This window comes from Callospermophilus lateralis, chromosome 2, assembly GCF_048772815.1.
Source record: "Callospermophilus lateralis isolate mCalLat2 chromosome 2, mCalLat2.hap1, whole genome shotgun sequence".
In the NCBI taxonomy this organism is placed as follows: Eukaryota; Metazoa; Chordata; class Mammalia; order Rodentia; family Sciuridae; genus Callospermophilus; species Callospermophilus lateralis.
Genome location: NC_135306.1, coordinates 71,032,186 through 71,051,230, shown reverse-complemented (window position 1 = coordinate 71,051,230; position 19,045 = coordinate 71,032,186). Strand labels below are relative to the sequence as shown.

The 19,045-nt window shown below is 35.8% G+C and overlaps 1 protein-coding gene across 1 annotated transcript in view; it reads right to left on the bottom strand.

Moving 5' to 3' along the window:
* Gda (guanine deaminase) overlaps window positions 1–19,045 on the bottom strand; it is an 87,129-nt gene that overhangs the window by 2,870 nt on the left and 65,214 nt on the right. Inside the window, exons 7-12 of the mRNA XM_076843492.2 lie at window positions 18,590–18,697; window positions 15,700–15,807; window positions 13,940–14,037; window positions 11,383–11,450; window positions 3,979–4,125; window positions 1,394–1,524 (exon numbers count right to left, since the gene is read on the bottom strand). Of these exons, the coding sequence (XP_076699607.1) occupies window positions 1,394–1,524; window positions 3,979–4,125; window positions 11,383–11,450; window positions 13,940–14,037; window positions 15,700–15,807; window positions 18,590–18,697 (660 nt within the window). The remainder of the gene's footprint in view (window positions 1–1,393; window positions 1,525–3,978; window positions 4,126–11,382; window positions 11,451–13,939; window positions 14,038–15,699; window positions 15,808–18,589; window positions 18,698–19,045) is intronic.

The window sequence follows — 19,045 nt, the reverse complement described above, 5'->3', positions numbered from 1 at the left end:
AGTGGGAAAAGGGAACTGAACAGACACAAGAAGAAGAAAAGCAATTGGTCAACAAATATATGAGAAAATCTTCAACATTTCTAGCAATTAGAGAAATGCAAATTAAATTACATTGAGGTTTCATCTCACTCCAGTCAGAGTGTCAATCATCAAGAATACAAGCAACAATAAATGTTGGCAAGGATGTGGGGGAAAAGTTCACTCATACATTGCTGGTGGAACTGCAAATTGGTACAACCACTCTGGAAAGAAGTACGGAGATTCCTCAGAAAGTTTGGAATGAAACCACCATTTGACCCAGTTATCCCACTCCTCGGTTTATACCCTAAGGACTTAAAATCAGCATACTACATTGACACAACCACAGCAATGTTTAGAGCAGCTCAATTCACGATAGCTAAACTATGAAACAAAGCTAGGTACCCTTCAACAGATGGATAAAAACATGTGCTATATATACACAATGAAATATTAGCCATAAAAAATAATGAAATTATGGCATTTGCCATTAAATGGATGGAACTGGAGAATATCATGCTGAGTGAAATAAGCCAATCCTCCCCCAAACCAAAGGCTGATATTCGTATGCTAATTCACAATAAGGTGGGGTGATTAGGGAAGAATAGAAGTCCCTTGGATTAGACCAAGGGGAATGAAGGGAAGGAAGGGGAAATGGAAATGGGAATAGGAAAGTTGGTAGAATGAATTGGACATTACTATCCTAAGTGCATATATGATTAAATGACTAATGTAATTCTACATCATGCACAACCAGAAGAATAAGAAGTCAAACTCCATATATATAGAATATGTCAAAATATATTCTACTATAATATATAACTAATTAGAACAAATTTTTAAAAAGAGAAAGAAAAATAAAATTGACAGAGCATAGTGTCAAGAGCCCAATTTCTGGTGGTCAGAAAGTCTTCCCAGTTGAATCCAAATACTGCATATTAATTACTGGTCATGAGTCCTATGTAAATCACTTAACTTTCCCTCAGCCTCACTGCCCCTATAATTAGTATGATAATATGAATAGTACCCATTTCTCTTGGAGTTGTTCTGCTAATTAAATAAAATTATGTATGAAAGGGCTTAATCCCATGCCTACCAGCACATATCAAGTATTCAATTAATACTAGTTATGTATGGCTGCTTATAGAAAAATATACCCAAATACGCTAACACATTCAAATGCAAATATTTTGCTAATTATAATTATTCTTAACATTGCTATCATAAATTGAACATTATCAAAGGGATCAAACTTCCCTGTAAGATTCTCCTCAACTCCATTAAAATGTTTCAGTTTCTATTTACTTTTCTACAAGGAAGCTATTTTGACTTCTTTACGAAATAAATGTCTTTTGATTAACTTTGTCTTACTTACCTCGGAAATATCACCAGCAAAATCCCCATAAAACATATCAATGGGAGAGTCAGATGCTTTGGGGTTGATCAGAAGGGCATCAAATTCTTTGCCCACTTCAAAGTTTCCAATCTCACTCTCCAGCCCCAGGGCTGCAGAAGAAAACAAGTTTAAACCCAGTTAGTATTGCAAGCCATCAGACCATGCTAATGTCTTGGTTTGCAGGGATAGAATCTGCCAAATTATCACTAGGAAAAAAAAAAAGAATAATCAATAGTGAGGCAGAAAAGTGCTCTCATTCCAGTAGGACCCAAGACTTCCACTTACAAGAAGCAGAGTAAGTATAAGAAAGCAAAATGTGAAAATAAAAATGGTTCCCCCCAATCACTATGATCATAATTCTGAAGTTGTCATTCGATTTCAGCTCTATCAGTGCCAGCTGGCCTGTGCTTTTTATTTATGGCTCTAAGAATAGACACGATACCTATGAATACCTAAGAATTGGCATAATACTGATCTTCTTCCCTCTCTTTTCCCCCCAAAGTTCCAACTCCTTTCCTTGTCTTTTTTTTCTTAATGTTCCATGAAACAGCTAACAAGATCTATTATTATGGCAGTGAAATGAACCTCTAATAAATAAAAAATAATTATTCTTTTGTATATTCGACAATGCAGGTCTCTCTACTGTAACTTCATGACTTTGAATAGAAAACAACTCACTTCTCAAAGTGAACAGATCCTTATAACTCAAGAGACACAATGATTTGAAAACAGACCGATCTCTTTGTAACCTCAAAGCTTTTCTGGTTGCCCAAGAAGAATGATTTTCTAAAATAAGGCATAGGTCAATAACATCTATTGACTCCACTCATCTCAAGCTATAATTCATGTACTAGGATTATTAAGTGCCAAGGAAGAACATCTCTCATTTCTATGATTTAGTTTCAGAAGATGGAGGTAGTTGGATTTCATGATCAGTGAACATGTTGACTCTAAATCTCCTTAAAGCCTATAACATGAGCAAAGATATACACTAAGGTAGCAAATGGCACATACATACAAGGAAGGTTAACTGGGGTGCAGCATTGTCTACTTCAATTTTTACATGTGTTTTCAGCATTTTGTCACTGGAGTCATGTCGTCTGCTGTGGAAATAGTGGATAGATCTTCCCTACTAGGCAAAATCTGATATGTGATATTTCTGTGCACAAAAATCCAGAACACTTGGCAATTCTCAAAGCACTGACTTATAAATCTTCCTTGTTTTTAAAAGATTAAAGAACAACTTTTCTCAAAGAAAAGAATTCTTTAGATTTCACATTAAGAGAGGAGTGTGAAAATAATTAGAAATATTAAAAGCAATTGGTGACATCTATTAATTGTCAGGGGAAGGTCTGAATATGATAGAAAATCAGTGAAATTTTTTTCCTCCTTCACTGTTTATACATCATTCTTTTGCCCTTGGCAAAGAAGCATAACAAGCATGAGTTTTCAATGCCTGTATGCAACATAAACTTGTTGTGTATTTAATAGGCCAGAAAACCAGTTACAGTTGCCAGGGTCCCTACACGTTTGTTCTTTAGGGCACTCATTATAGTAACCGAACCTTCAAAGAAGAACTGAGAAATTGCTCTTCACAGGGTTCTCCTGGCCTTGATCTCCATCCATGTCTAAGGCCGGGGGAATCTATTGTAAATCTATATCTCTAAATCCTTATCTATATATTTTAATTTCTCACCAGCTATCTCTGCTTTATACTATTTTCATTATCATCCATTCAAATTACACTATATTTCTAAAGTGGCTTAAATTATGATTTCTATTTTTTTCATAAAAATATAGTTACACATGAGAACGAAGAAAAGCTAATGAATATTTGTATATCAACCAACTATTTTTTTTACATCTTCTTCCTCTTAAAGAGACTTTGAGTAATTAGCATACTTAAATATATAAACCAAGCACATGGTCTAGGTGGGAATTAGTATAGGCAGTTATATTGGAGAGTAGAAGCAAATATCTGAAATTTGGCATTTGATTTTCTGGATTCAATCATGGCATGTTGTAGCTTGACAGCTGTGTAAGCTTGCACAATTTCCTTGTTCATAAAATGGAATTAACAGCAGTGATTATGAAGGTACAATAACAACATAGTAAGGTGTGTTGCATGGTGTCATGGGTCTGAGCTCAGCAAGTCTTGGCTATGATTAGTATATGGCTATTATTATTAGTATATGGTTATTATTTATTACTCAGGCCAAGAGAAGAAAGTACTTGACTCAGTGGAACAATGGATTATTTTAAAGAACCAGAATGCATGTGACCAATGCAAATATCCACTAAAGTGACCAATTTATCATAATTTATGACAATTGTGTATCAAACATCTATTCTGCCAGATAATGAACTCATCAAAAAACTGATTTCTCCACCATATACCTGAACATATATTTTGCTGGCTAAAAGCTGGCTATGCCCTGTGAGATGTGACAGTATATGTGTATTGGATTCCCCTGATTCCACTATCATGCACCTTAACACTCCATTCAAGGACACGGATTTGCATGGTTGTATGTTGTGTGAGAAAGAGATAAAATAGTCATTACCTTGGCTTCCTCCAAGAGTGGCTAGTCTGAAGACTTCTCTGAGGCTGAGGCTTTTCTCGTTTACCTTATTAATTAAAAGGATATTGGAAACCATCACTGCTCTTCTGATGGCATCAAGCATGGATGAGGAATAACCACCAGCCACATCTGTGGTAGGCAAAACAAAGCCCAGACGGTAACTTTGTGAGGATAAACAGAATAATAGATGTATAAGGTTGTCTTTTGCTTTTAGTGATATAGTCCATATTTAATTAAAGAAAGGTCTTATCTATAGAGATGCAAATCAACATTGATAAGAATTAGAATTTTCTATTAGGTTCTGGAGCTGTTGCCACAAACTACCACATATTTTATGGCTTAGCACAGCAGAAATTTCTTCTCTCGTAGTTTCAGAGTTCAAAAGTCTGAAATCACAGTGTTGGCAGGGCTGTTACACCTACAGAAGCTCTAGGGAAGAATCATTCCTTGCTTTTTCCAGTTTATGGTGGCTCCTGGCATTTTGGTTTACAGCGGTAGAACTCCAGTCTCTGCCTCCACCTTCAAATAGTCCTCCTCCCTCTGTTTTCTGTCTCTCTCCTTTTCTGCACTGATCATTGGATTTAGGACCCACTGCACTTCAGAATGACTTCATCTTGAGACCTTTACCTTAATTACAGCTATAAAGACCTTTATAAGATCATATTTATAGGTTTTGGTAGACATTTGGGGCCACAGTTCAGCCCACTTCGATACCCAAATTATTAATAAAGGTAACAGAAACATATCTGAATATTCTCTGAACTCTCACAAAAACTGTTCAAATACGCCTGCGTAGTTGTAAAGATGATTTACATGTGATTTAAAACAAGTTCACAGTTTTATATTCAAAAACCTCGTCCTAACTTTATGCTAGTCCAGATGAGAACTTTAGGAAATTAAATAAAGTTATTTCTTTAAGATAATTTGGCAGAAAGAGTGTTAGAATAAACATATATTTTGGGAAATTAGTATAATAAACAAGCAATGCTGATTCAGATAGCTTTATATATTGGTTGGCATCATTAAATGAGGAAAAAGATTTTTAGTGGTTTAAATGAAATCTCTAATCATAGTTCAATTGAAACACTATCTTTGAAAGAAACATATATAGAAGTTATTAAGTGAGTTCATATAAATGTCAAGCGAGTTAGCAAGTTTTATTAGAGTAAAATACATTTATAGCTAATAAAATACACTTTATATCTTAAGGGTTCCTTCTGTCATTTCTAGGTAGACATATATAATTGTTAATGCCTATATAGACTGCAAAGATCAAAAGTAATTGCCTATTTAATAGTAATTATAGATTGCAGCTCAATTTCATGTTCAACTTTCTTACTTGTCCTTAGGTAAACTTGTAAGGAATTTTTTTAGAAAATGCTTTTCTTTTATCAGAACAGTATTTCCAAAGGATCACTCAATTCCCTGAAAAGTTTTATTATATCCATTTAACTTATTCATCCATGTTAATAGAGAGTACTCTTCAATTTTGTACATTACATGTTAATTGGAAATAAATTAATTTCAAATAAAGAATATCAATGCCAAATACCTAATACTAGTCAAATAGTATTCAATTGTTAGTCTAGGTCAAGAATCTTCCTAAGAAGATCACATATTAACTTATTTTTCCTCAAAGCAATCTTACAAGGTGTCTACTATCATCAACTCCATTTTAGAGACAAATACTAAAGCACAGTGACAAGGTAACTTGCCACTAGGTCAAGGTGGCCAGCCTTGCCAGCCAGTGGCAGAGAAATTGGACCCAGCTTGTTCTTAACATGCACATAGTACTCCCTCTGCAGAGCCGAGGTTCCCAAACCTGGCTCTTTGTCAACTTCTAGACAGATCTCTTGAAACCCCCTTGTGAAACTTCTCACCCAGGATCTATCTATCAAGATTAAACTCAGGAATCTGTATATTTTATTTATTTTTTAAATTGATGGGCAAAAGTTGTATATATTTATGGTGTGACTTTTTTTGTCTTGTTTTTATTTTGCAGTGATGGGGACCACATTCAGGGCCTCAGGCATGCTAGGCAAGCACTGTACCACTGGAGATGCTTCTTCAGCACCTTCCAGATGCCCAGGTATGTGCTCTGAGAAAGAGGAACAATAACAGAATCAAAGCCTGGGCTTTTGCAAAGTGAACACAAAGAGGGATCAGAAGCCATTTTTCCAGTGATGTCCACTGGCATCCAAGCAGGGTAAATCAGGGAGGGAATAATGGGTCTTGAGAAAGCATGGAATCTGGATTGGGTTCCACAAGGAGATCAAAGAACGAGTGCTTTGGGAGTAATGGAAAAAACCAAGTCAGGATGGGTAATCATCACTGCAAAATGAGACACTGCTACATGCAGGTCATTCGTTTTAATGAATTTATATGTATTGTTTATGTAAACTTGTTGTATACTTTCATAAATTTTTCTTTCAGATTACTGTTTTGGGGATATTGACTATGTTTGCTTTGACTTCCATGCTTCCTTCCTATTTTAGACAGGAAGCATTCTGCATAATTCTGCCAGTAGTTATCTTTAATATAGATCGAGGATTCCTAATCAAAAGATCTAAAATTTCAAATGCTCCAAAACGTGACGACACCACAGTGGAAAATCCCACACCTGACCTCATGAGATGAGCTGCTGTCCAAAATGCAGGCACACTAAAAACAGTGTCTAAAATTACATTCAGTCTATGTATATAAATTATATATGAAACATAAATAAATTTTGTGTTTAGATTTGGGTCCCTCATCCAAGGTATTTCAATACACATATGCAAATATTTCCAATTTTTAAAAAATCAGAAATCCAAAATACTTCTGTTCCCGAATATTTTGGATAAAGGCTACACAGCCTGCATTTTTATATTGCAAAGTCAAAATCAAAATATGATATACAACTCACTTTTTTCTGAGACGAGAAGTTTTATACACTTATAATTTGGCTGCCACTTGCCAAGTACATCTTACACAGACGCTACAACTTGGGTTTTGTTAACAAAATCAGAAGACAGAAGAATTTTTAGTACTTAGGAAGTTATTTCTTGCAGAGCATATATTATTTAAATTTCTATAACATTGAAGACATACAAATCATATAAAGAAAATATAAAATCAAAACTGAAGGATCTGACGCTCAGTTTCAAAAACAAGTATGTATTCAGGACCCAGGAGCCTCTTTCTGATTTATGTTGCCATTCTGATAGTTTTTTAATATACATTACTTTTAACACTGTACACGTTGAGATGAATTTTGGGCTTTTGCTTTTATTCTTTTAAAAATCATTTCCACATTTTAATCTTATTTCTACTTTAACTGACAACAGCTTTACTTTAAATTTTATTGTTCTATTTCTTTCTCACATAATGGCACTTCATTTTGGCCCACCAATAAATAAATGGTATAGATTTTTTACCTAATACTAGTCAACAAGTATTCAATTGTTAGTCTATGTCAAGAATCTTTCTAAGAAGATCATATATTAACTTTGTTTCCTCAAAGCAATATTATAAGGTGTCTACTATCATCAACTCCATTTTAGAGACAAATACCAAAGCAAATTGACAAGGTAACTTGCCAGTAGGTCAAGGTGGCTAGACTCGCCAGACAGTGGCAGAGAAATTGGGCCCAGTTGTTCTTAATATGCACATTGTTCTATTTCTTTCCCACATATTGGCACTTCATTTTGGCCCACCAATAAATAAATGGTGTAGATTTTCTAGTTTTTTTTTTCAAGTGGTTCAGAGAGATTACTTTCCAAGGCTTTGTCCAGCTGAGAATTTTGTTGCCTTCATATATGAAGGAGAATTCGCCAGATATAATAATTTCGGCTAATGACTGCTTCACCCTCATATTCATTTTTGACTTTGGTTTTGTGTGTGCTAGCAAAAAACATTTGAATGAAAATTGTTTTAATTGTTTTGTTGACAACTGAATTTTTCACCCTACATCAATGTTTCCAGAAGTGTTTTTGTTCTTTGTAATTAAAATATTGTGCAACAATATGCTCAGGTATAATTTAACATAAAATGGGGCAAGCACTTACAACATAGCTCCTTCTTAAGCTCAAAAAAATATATATACTTTAAGCTCTATTATTTGTTCCATTGACTCCAGGACCTCCATCAGAAGGCCCCTGTGTTGGCACTATGCCTTCTGCCCTCCTCATGGATCATCCTCTAACACCCTCTTCTGATCTTTGCTCCATTTGATTCCCCACATCACTGAATTCGTTCTTTGCAACAATTCTGTTTCTTATATCTGCCTACATAATTGGTTTGTTCTTGCTTTAATAGAGATATAATTAAGATATTATAAAATGCATAGTACTTGGATATCCAATTCAATAAATATTAACAGTTATACACAGTTTTAACTACCTTTCCAAAAAAACCAAGATATCAATCATTTCCACTACTCCAGCAAATTCCCTATAGCCTTTTCTAGTTAATTCTCCTAACATCACCTCCAACACTTAGGACCACTTCTTGATTTCTGTGAACACAGGTTACTTCTGTTGGTCCCTGTATTTCATACATATGACATCATACAGTATGTGCTTGTTTTATCTGTCTCTTTCTTCATTTAAGATATTTTTGAGATGTACTCATGTTTTGTATGTATAAGTAATTTGTCTTTTAACTTCTGAGTAATATTCCATTATGTGAATATACCATAGTTTCCTTTTATCTATCCTCCTGTTGACAGATGCTTGAATTATTTCAATGTGGCAACTTTTATGAATACAGCAGGTATAAACATTCTTGTACAACTCTTTTTGCAAACATGTTTGTTCATTTCTCCAGGGTAAATATCCAAGAGTTAAATTCCTGGGTTATATGTAGATGTATATTTAACCTTATAAGAAACTGTAAAACGCTCTTCAAAATGATTATACCATCTACCATCTCTCCAGCAGGGCGAGTTCACATGCTTGTATTTCAATTTTTTTGTTTTCTTTTTCCACTTTAAAAATTTGTATTTTCACCACCATTTGCAATATTTTCATGGTGTCATGTCTTTTTATACTCTAAGGATGATGGCAATTTTTAGAAATTTTCTTCTAGATCAGAAGTAGATCATTATTAGATGTTTGCTCTCATTCTTAAATTGCCTTCTCTTGTTTTGCAATGCTTTTTTGACAGGCTTCCTGCAGGTTTTTAATATTTGAGCAAGTCAAGATTTGCTCAGATTTGTTATAGACACAGTGCACAAACTGTTCTTGGGCTTCCTCTCTATTCACAGTATGAGGCTAAATATCTCCCAAACTCTATAAACAAAGGGCAAATTGATAACATAAACATCATGTCTAGGAAACAGTGGATCCCTAGGTGGCTATGGCGATAAAGACTGTAAAAATGAAACAACATTCTCCAAGCTAATACACTAATATGTCACATTTAAGCAAACATTTGGTCAATATGTTTGCTTTTTTCCTTCCTTTCTAAGCCAAAATCTTGATTGACCAGTGCTACATGCTGGGCACTGTGCCAGCCACTTTGGATGCATTTATTTTTTATTTAATTCTCAAAACAAGCTTGTAAAATAGGTACTGTTATTGTTGCTATTGTTGATGTTGTAAACAAAGTAATTTGCAGAAGGTCTTACAGCCAATAAGGGACAGCCAGAATGTTCTCTATGCTTTTTCAGCCACAGTGATACAACCCAGTCAAGAACTGAAGAAATTGCATGGTGAATTTAAATCATGGGAATTTTCCTAGAAAAACTGAAAGCAATACCTACTTGATTTTTTATGTCTCTAAATTTTTAATATTAACTAACTGTAGTGTGTAGCAAACTCTTGGCCATTTTTTTTTCCTTAGCCTTTAAAACTTTCCTGTGAAAGTAAAGTAACTAATTTGCTTCCTTTAACATCAGTGATGATATCCCAATGTTATCCCAATATTAATAATTTAAGACTTAAATTAGAATTTTTAAAAATCCTAATTACTTTGATTCTATGTAAAACTGGAAAAAACCTCTAATTTAACATACCTTTCTTGATAATTTTAACAAAATAATAATGAATATTATTTGTTTTTCTAATTAGTTGCTTGGTGTAAAATATCTCATTGTAACAAACTAGAACTTGAGTTGTTGCAGAAAATGGTGAGAACTATCAATTTCAATATGCATGCAGCCTCACGTTCTGAAATATCAAGAAGACAAAAGCATCAGGAACAGAAAAGAAAGACAAGTACAACATAAGTTCACTCATAATGTAGAATCTAAAAAAAAGACAACTTGACCTAATAGAAGCTGAGGATAGAATGGTGGATACCAGACGTGGGGGAGAGTAGTGGGGAGGGAGATGTGGGAATAGGTTAATGAGTAGGTACAAAGCTAATGTTATAAGGTGACCATAGATAATGATAATGTACTACATATTTCCAAAGGGCTGAAAGAAAGGATTTTGAATATTTTCACCATAAAGAAATGATAACTGTTTCAGAAGACAGATATGCTTATCCTAATTTAAATATCATACAACATATCCATGGGTAGATATATCTCAGTATGACCCATTAATATGTACCGTTTTATATGTCTATTTTTAAAGTTTTAAAAAAATAAGCTCTTGTGCCCAATTTCACCTCCCTTTAAAAAATTTTTAGTTCAGTCACACACAGTAATAAAAGAAGGCTCACAGTGGATGCCTAGACGTTTAGGCTGACTCTCATTTTCTAAGTAAGCTGCAGTGCACACACTCAGGAAAAACCATTAAAATGCATTGTAAAGAAAGAGTGCATTGCTAACCCAGCTGCCACGTAGAATGTCCTTCAGCTGGGTGAGCATCAGACTACCTGTCGAAAACCAGGAGTCCCATTATGGCCAAACAAGGGTTAAAAGCAAAGCTGGTTCTTATAGTGTCTCAGAGTTCTGGAAGTTGGCAAAGATGGAATCTGACCTTGCTCACTATGGCAAAGTCAAATACATTTTCTTATGAGACAGTATTTGATGATGAAGTTCTGAAAACACACTCACACACACACACACACACATACACACACACACACACTCACACACACAAATCCAACCTTATAATAACCTTATTAAAACCTAGCCAGAAGGACAAAACAAAAAGGGCGGGAGAAATCAAGAACCTTTAAAATACTTTAGAAGCAATGGTCCTTTATCGCCTAACCTCTAAACCACAAACAGGGTTAATGGCTTTCAGGGTTTGGTGTCATAGAAACATCTCTCATCACAGACAAGTTCGCATTACTTCCAACCTCACTATTCAGTTAGATACTTGGTAAGACATCACTACCAGGCAATCAAACTCATGTTTTTTTTTAAAGATAAAACTGTTATCTGCAAATTAGTTGCATCAAAAGTTATTTGCTGATTGACCAATGCCACAGTTTCACCAGTGAAATACTGACCTGTCCCCAACCCTATCTTCACTTCATGTTTCAGGACCTCAAGCACATTGAGGAAGCCACTGCTGAGCCTGTGGAGAGAGAAGATTTCAGAGGAGATCCATGCGATTCCAACAATGGAGGGTCACTTAATAATAATGAAAAGCGACATCACTGAAAATGGCGTGTCCCACCGGATCATCTCTCATGCTGACACAAATACACAGTCAAACCAGGCCATCTGAGTCCTGGAGTACAAAGCATCATCAAGAGCTGAAGTTAATCTCAGGAAGATCAAGAGCCAAAGGGAAAGTGGAGAATCACTTATATGAAAAGAATAAATGACGAAGTTAAACCTTACAATGAGTCCAAAAGTCTTATCAATATTAAATTTGGTGGTGGTGGGGGAGAGGTGGGGACAAGGATTGCTCAGGATTGAACCCAGTGGCACTTTACACTAAGCTATACCCCCAGCCTTTTTTAGTTTTTATTTTGAGAAAGGGTTTCACAAAATTGCCAAGGGTGGCCTCAAACTTGCCATCTTCCTGCCTTAGTCTCTCAGCTATCTGGGATTAAAGGTGTGCACCCCTGCAACTGGCTCTTAAGTATTTTTTAACTGACCCACTCGTCTGTATTAGGAAATAGAAATTATAAAGCACTGCCCTTCCTCTACTTGCAGAACAATTTGTAACCCTGAATAAGCAGTGATTCATATTAAGGCTCAGAAAACAAGACCCCAAAGAAGCATCCTCAAAAATCAAAATCTTCCTCTGACCTAATCCTGACCCCTTTCTTCTCCACAAGACAATCCATAGAAACTAGAAGTTTTTAGGCCTAGAGGGTGTAAAGCATTGGATCCCCAGCACTAAAACAGAAACTAAAATTTCTCTTTCCAAAAGTGAATCAGAAGCTAGAACCCCCGTTCTTCAAAATAAGCCATAAAGCCTAGAAATATTACTCTTCCCCTGCTTTTCTCTTTTGAAGCTGGCCATGGAGAAATTGTCTGACCTGCTTTGTTCGATAGAAGGTCATAAGACCCTCACTTCAGAAAGGATCCTGCCCCATACCTGGGAGGGAAAAAACACTACACAGAGAAGCCAAGAAGAACCTGCCCAGCAGAATAAACTGGGTTTCCTACTCAGCCTCTTAGCATTAAATCAAATCCTTTTTGTCCAATTATGTTCCTAAATGGCTGTCCGTGCTTCATCAAATCAAAGCATAAAAATAGAGAAAGTTCTCTATATCTTTTGATTTTTTTATTCTAAAACATTCCATGCATGTAAAACTTTGGTTAAATAAATTTGTTAAATTTGTCTCTCTTTTGTTATGGAGGGTCGGACATGACTCTCAGGATAGGTGAGAAAAAGTTTTATTCCATTACTCTCCTTCACTCTCAAGATAAATGACAGGTGGGAACAACTAGAAAAGGGATGCACTCTGGTGAATCTGGGTCTGAAATTTCAAATGCTGCCTCTGAGGGTGCAGCAACTAGGAGAGACAATTTCTGGGCTGAATTGTGGACCTCATGACTCTGAGCTTAATATATGTGTTGCCTGTCTAATAAGAGAAACTAAAGCACATCCTTAGAAGTCCAAGAAGATGCAAAGGCCAAACTAGTCTGCTCAAAAATGCACATTCCAAAACTCCAGTAAATACACAATAAACCTCTCAAATTTGTTGTATAATGGTATTTAAGCAAAAATGTTTCCTTCAGAAATTTAACTTCACTTCCCAATTTGCAAAGCTGGATGAGTTTTCATTTAGAGTATGTTGTGCAGTGCATTCAAACACGGGATGGTAATTCTTTTCATATGAAGTCACTAGACCATAAATTAGGTTACAGAGGGAAGATTCCCTACCATGTGACTATATCTGAAAACTCCTAAAACAGTCCAGAAAAATGTCCTGTGGCTCTAAGTCCCCTTCACATACTGCCACTGACACACAATTGTGCCATTTGCGAAGTCCCTAAGCTTCCAACTGTCAACACCTCCAACCTTTGCAAAGGAACTTCTCCTACTAGTAAAGTCCTCTCTGCCCTTGTTTGGGGACAGTCAGAAGTTCCAGGGAGTTAATGGTTCTTCACCCCCATTAGCAACCCTCTCCCAATCACTATTGTGTCCCTCCTGGGCTGCCCTCTGTGAGCCAGTACCCTGTCAGATCCAGCACACTGTGGAACATTGGCTTCTATTGCACTGCACTTCCTCTTGACTCCAGAGCTCCAAAATGTGTCAACACTGCCTCCCTGGGACACTGACTGCCATGTGCATTCTTTCAGTCCCTGGCTCTATATCCTGAATTTCTGTTGTATTTCTCATTATTCATTTTTTATGCACATTTCAGAGATTTTAGGAGATGTGTTTTCAAATGCATACTCTGCAAAAAAAAAGTCTTCTTTTATATATTCTTCTTTTCCTCCACTATAATATAGGCAAACGTCCATTTATCTAGTTCCTGTCCTACTAAAACATAAATATAAGACAGATCCTGGAGGAATGAATGACTGAGAGAACAAAGGCTTTTGACTGCCGAAATGCAACATGCACATTCATAATCTTACAAGCAATTATTGCCTACTCACGATAAATTAGAATTGGGACAATGTGAGATGGATGCTCCCCGTTCATTGAAGATGTTAAGTTCTTCTGCAGAAAGGTAGCAGCCATGCGCCATCACTGTCTGGAGAGAAGATTGTCCTACATGGAGTTTATCATTCAAAAATGCTTACATCAGTACTGACGCAAAACAAGATAGTATAGGGAGAAACAGAAGCTGTGACTGGTGGTCACCACCTTTATAAGAACAGTTGCAACTGTACAAAATCCCTAGGTATAAATCTTAGACTTCAGAAAAGGCCTGTAAAACATTGTAATACAAAAGTCTCAGCAAATTCATGAATTTCACTAGCATTTCTTTTGGTTGATCCATAAAATAATGAGGGTTTATAGAGATGATCTACAGCATAGAGTGTCCAACCAATTTGAGGAATTATGATACTATTATTTCTACTTTAGAAAATTGTCAAACTGCTGCTTTCTTTTCTAAGTCTATGTGGTGAGCTACCTATAGAGCTATATTCACCAGAACTTTCTAGAAGTAAGTTTTCCCTCCTCAGCACATGAAAGCTGTGAAAGTTACCCTGCAAAAAATTGTTCTTTATTTCTTTTCAGTTTTAATATAGGCAACTATCTTGATACCATCAAATAATTTTTAACTCCCCAATTTTACATTTTTCATAAAAATTAGGGAATGTACTATCTAATAAGCATTAATTCAGAAGGCAAAATTGGTCCAAGAAAGCAGGTACCGAACACATATGAAATATCTTTCGATTTTCAGTCTTGATAATATTTGTGTTTTCTTGAAAGACTTTACTCTCGAGATTATATTTTTCCCCAGTATAAAACCTATATCTAAATAGCTTTCTCCTTTGGGAGGCATGGTACAGTGACCACAGAATTATAATTTAAATAAAACTTTCACAACCTCTGTGCAAATAAAATTAACATGCAAATTGAAGTTTAATTTATTAATTATATGGAAATATATGTAAAGAAGGATAAAAATTATGATGTAGCATTTACATGATTTATGCAGAGTGTTAACCTTTTGAATCATCTCCATTCACATAGTAACAAAGAAATTATTTGCTGCAATAAACTCTACCTGCAGTTTGTATATTTGCTTGAAGGTCAAGGCCAAAGGGTATATTATTGTAATGAGGTCTCTAGTCACTCATATTAACTTTAATTAATTATTAAATTAATACATACTCATTTTTTTCAAATCTCAGAACTTTAAAATAACAAGTAGAAAGCTCTGCTTTCTCCCTCAGGAAGAATCATTTTCAACATTCAATATGTGTCTTCCAGCTAGTTTTTTCCAGGTGAGAATGTATTCCTTAATACACGCACATGCATCAACCTGGATTGCACATTCTTCCTTGTAAGCCTGGACACTTCATTCTTTGTGGATGTTGAACAAAATTCTAATTATATATGTTCTATAATGCAACCAATGCCCTCCTGATACCCCTTTTAAAACTTTCATATGTAATTTAATATCCCTATTCATATTTCTTACGCAAAGGATCCTTAGAAATGCATCTGCTGACTTAAAGAAAGGCACATTTACATCCTAATGGAGCTGTCCAAGTGTCCTTGGACCAATGACATTCCCACCCTCAAACGAAGCCTTTAAATTTATCTACTGAGAGGAAGCTTCACGTCCATATTTAGCTACACACACACACACACACACACACACACACACACACTGGGGTTTACTCTGGTTTGGTAAATGTGTGCATTTACTTAGATTGCACCATGATACAGCATTTACCTTATTTGTCAGAAGATTGTTTCTATCATAAACATCTGTGTAGTGTTTATAATTGGGATATAAGTTTTTCACAGCTTCAACTTCATCACAATTTTCACTTATATGGCTCTAAAAGAAAAAAAAATTTTTCATTTTTATCCAGAAAAATAATAGAAATTCTATTTCCTGCCTCAAAATGGTGTGTTGGTTTCTACTTGTTGTATAAGGAACCTTATCAATGGACAACAAAGACTGTGCATGAGTTCTATTTAAAACAATTATATGCATCATATAAACCAATATATGACAAATGGAATAGCATGAACATGGTGTGTGTGTGTGTGTGTGTGTGTGTGTGTGTGTGTGTTTGTGCATGCACATATGTCATCTCAAGGTAAATTTTTCCAACCAAGTCTTTTCAAATTCCAAACTGTAGCAAGAAAAAAATGCAAAGATCTCCTTTAAGACAGTCAAGAACCTTGCTACTTATACTAATTTTTCTCTTCTGGTGTTGACTTTTAAGCAAGAGGTCAACAACATGGTTCACTCATAAGAAAATTGAGAGTTGAGTTTTAGCCCAACTTCTGACCCTGATTATGTGTCTTAGGGCAAGTAAGTTCTTTTCTTTGAGTCTCTATTTTCTCATCTCTTAAGAAAAAACTCTAGATGAGTGATTTTCCAAATTCTTTTAGCTGTGAATATTTTAGTTAGGTTTTATGTTTGACAATCCATAGCAATCCATTATGTGGAAGGCATAAACAGGTTCAGAACGAAGCAGCATTGGGACCCTGGGACCCTGACTCCAATCTGTCTCCTTTGTTGGCTTTCTGAATGAATTCTGCAGCAGAAAACAGTTTGGAAATAACTGAGCTGGACAATCCTGCAGTCATCGAGAAAAGGTCAATAAGAATTCAAAGCAAGCAAAACAAGTGAGTCTGGGACTCCCACACCAATCCTTCTCCAAGGTACCACAAAAGTGTTTTTAAGATGCTAGACTGGTATGGCAGTATGTAAAAACGTGGATGTATAACCGATGTGATTCTGCAATCTGTATACAGGGTAAAAATGGGAGTTCATAACCCATTTGAATAAAATGTATGAAATATGATATGTCAAGAGCTTTGTAATGTTTTGAACAACTAATAAAAAATTTTAAAAAATAAAAAAGATGCTAGACTGTAGAGTAACCACCCCAGTCCCAAGCCTAAAACAACAATCATTTCACATCAGTTGGTTATAAGTATTGAAAGGGTAAAGTTTCTTAGCTGCAAGGCCTGAGTTAAAGTGTAAAAGACTGGGCATTGTATTGTTAAATTCCTCTGCTACACCCAGAACCTGAAATTCCTGAGGCAGTTAAGACAAAGCCCTACTGGCCATTTAGCCTAGGGCCCTGTGCAGCTGTCAGTAAGCATACAGGGCCTGAACCAATCAGTTTAAATGTGTACCCCGCTTAGGAGTGACCAATCACCCCTGCCCAATCTGTTCCCGCCAATGAATGTGCTAATCATGTCTCAGAGTTGTTGTTCAATTTTCCCGCGCCTCATGATGATTTGTTCTGATGTATGCAAATTCCCCGCCCTCCCCAAAAAGTGTACTTAAGCGCTGCTCAACCCCTGCCTGGGGCTCTTGGCTGCTTTCCCTTCTTGAGTGGGCCGGGAACCCCAGTGCATTGGATTGGATCCTCAATAAACCCCCACCTGCTTATTGCATAAAGTCAGTCTCTTGGTGGTCTCTTCCTCCGATGCTTCGCCGGACCCTTACAGCGTATATTATAGGAAATAACTCATGAGCAAATGCAATGCCATTTCTCTCTGTGTGTAAGGTAGAATATACATATCCAGATAATTTTTTAAATGATTTTCTAAAATAGCTATTCCACTTAGAGAGAGAGATCTATCCCCAATCTTGAGGAAACAGACAAATAAAATACATTGGCATAGGAAAAGAAGAAAGGACAACCAGACGATACAGGTCATTTTGGAAAATGTGGGTTTTTCTCATTTAATTTTTTTTCATATAATTTTAAATGTCATTTGTATTTTATTCTTTGAGAAAGAGAAGTATTCTGCTTCCAAAGTAGAAACATCATCTAAATTTTGAATGTTATGTCCAGGAGATTATTGTGTGAGATTGAATCCAAAACTCAATTCTTATAGATCACAAATAATAATAGTATTAATAATGGGGAAGATGAGACTAGTTAATGGGACTTAAGATAGATCTTTAAATAAAAAAAAAAAAAAACTACCATATGGCAAAGAATCAATGTATTGCCTTTGCCCAACTTGACCTTTCCTATAAGATAGTCAATTCTTTAGAGGAGAAATTTTAGTGCAGTGTGTAATTAAGTTTGAATGGGGGAGGGGAAGCTCCCAATTTTAACCCAGCTATTAGGTTTTAAAAGTGTTATTCCTAAATTGCAACAACTTAATGACAAAGTAAGATATACTTTTATTTTGTTCCTGATTTTAAATTAGAAACTAAGAACAAAAGGGCTTTTAGATGCATTTTTGTAAAGTGGAAATTAGGTTCTTTTTGGTTTTCAAATAATAGCTGGTTCCTCCAAGAATGAAGATATGGAACACTGAGAAAGTTTCAAATAAAAGAGAAGTAGGAAATAAAGGCATTAAATGTATTCTACAGAGAATAAGTAACCAGTTTGTCATTGATCTTCCTTATCAAGATGTGTTTGTCTCTTAAAGACTGATGGAAGAACATCGGGAATAAAAGGAACTTCAGGCTTCTTACTTGCAAAATTAAAGAACTGGAGTAGGTGACATTCTGTAAGGGCATTTCCTGCCCTGATATGACTTGACTCTAGGAGATCTCAGTAGAAAAAAATGGAAATTATGATTTAAAGTACTGAAAAATCTTGCTGGTCAGGACAGAGGCACAAACAGAAGATACCTACCTGAATGTGCAAATCATGGGTTTTAGCGATGTTGCCAAGTTCACCCATCAAAGTCTCAGAGCAGGAAAGGGAAAAACGTGGTGTCACTACGGGTTTCACTCTAAGATACTAGAAATGACCAAAAAAAAATTGATAAGGAAAATATGGATATTATAAACATGTAACATACTTGAAAATGCATATTTGATAGCAAGGTGACTTTACTTCATTTTTGAGGACAGACCCTGATTCTAAAAGTTGGTGGAGGTGCTGGGTTTCATGGAAACATCTCACCATTGAGACTACAGTATGCTCTTCAGCACCAAGTTCAGAAGAAGAGGACTCCGTCCCAAATGACAGACACTCCTCCCCTCCCATCTCTTCCCCTCCTCTCTCTTCTCTTTCCTCACATCAATGTGCAAAGATGAAGTCTAGAGTGAATGACCTTTATGAAGAGCATTGGAGGCAGAAAGAGAA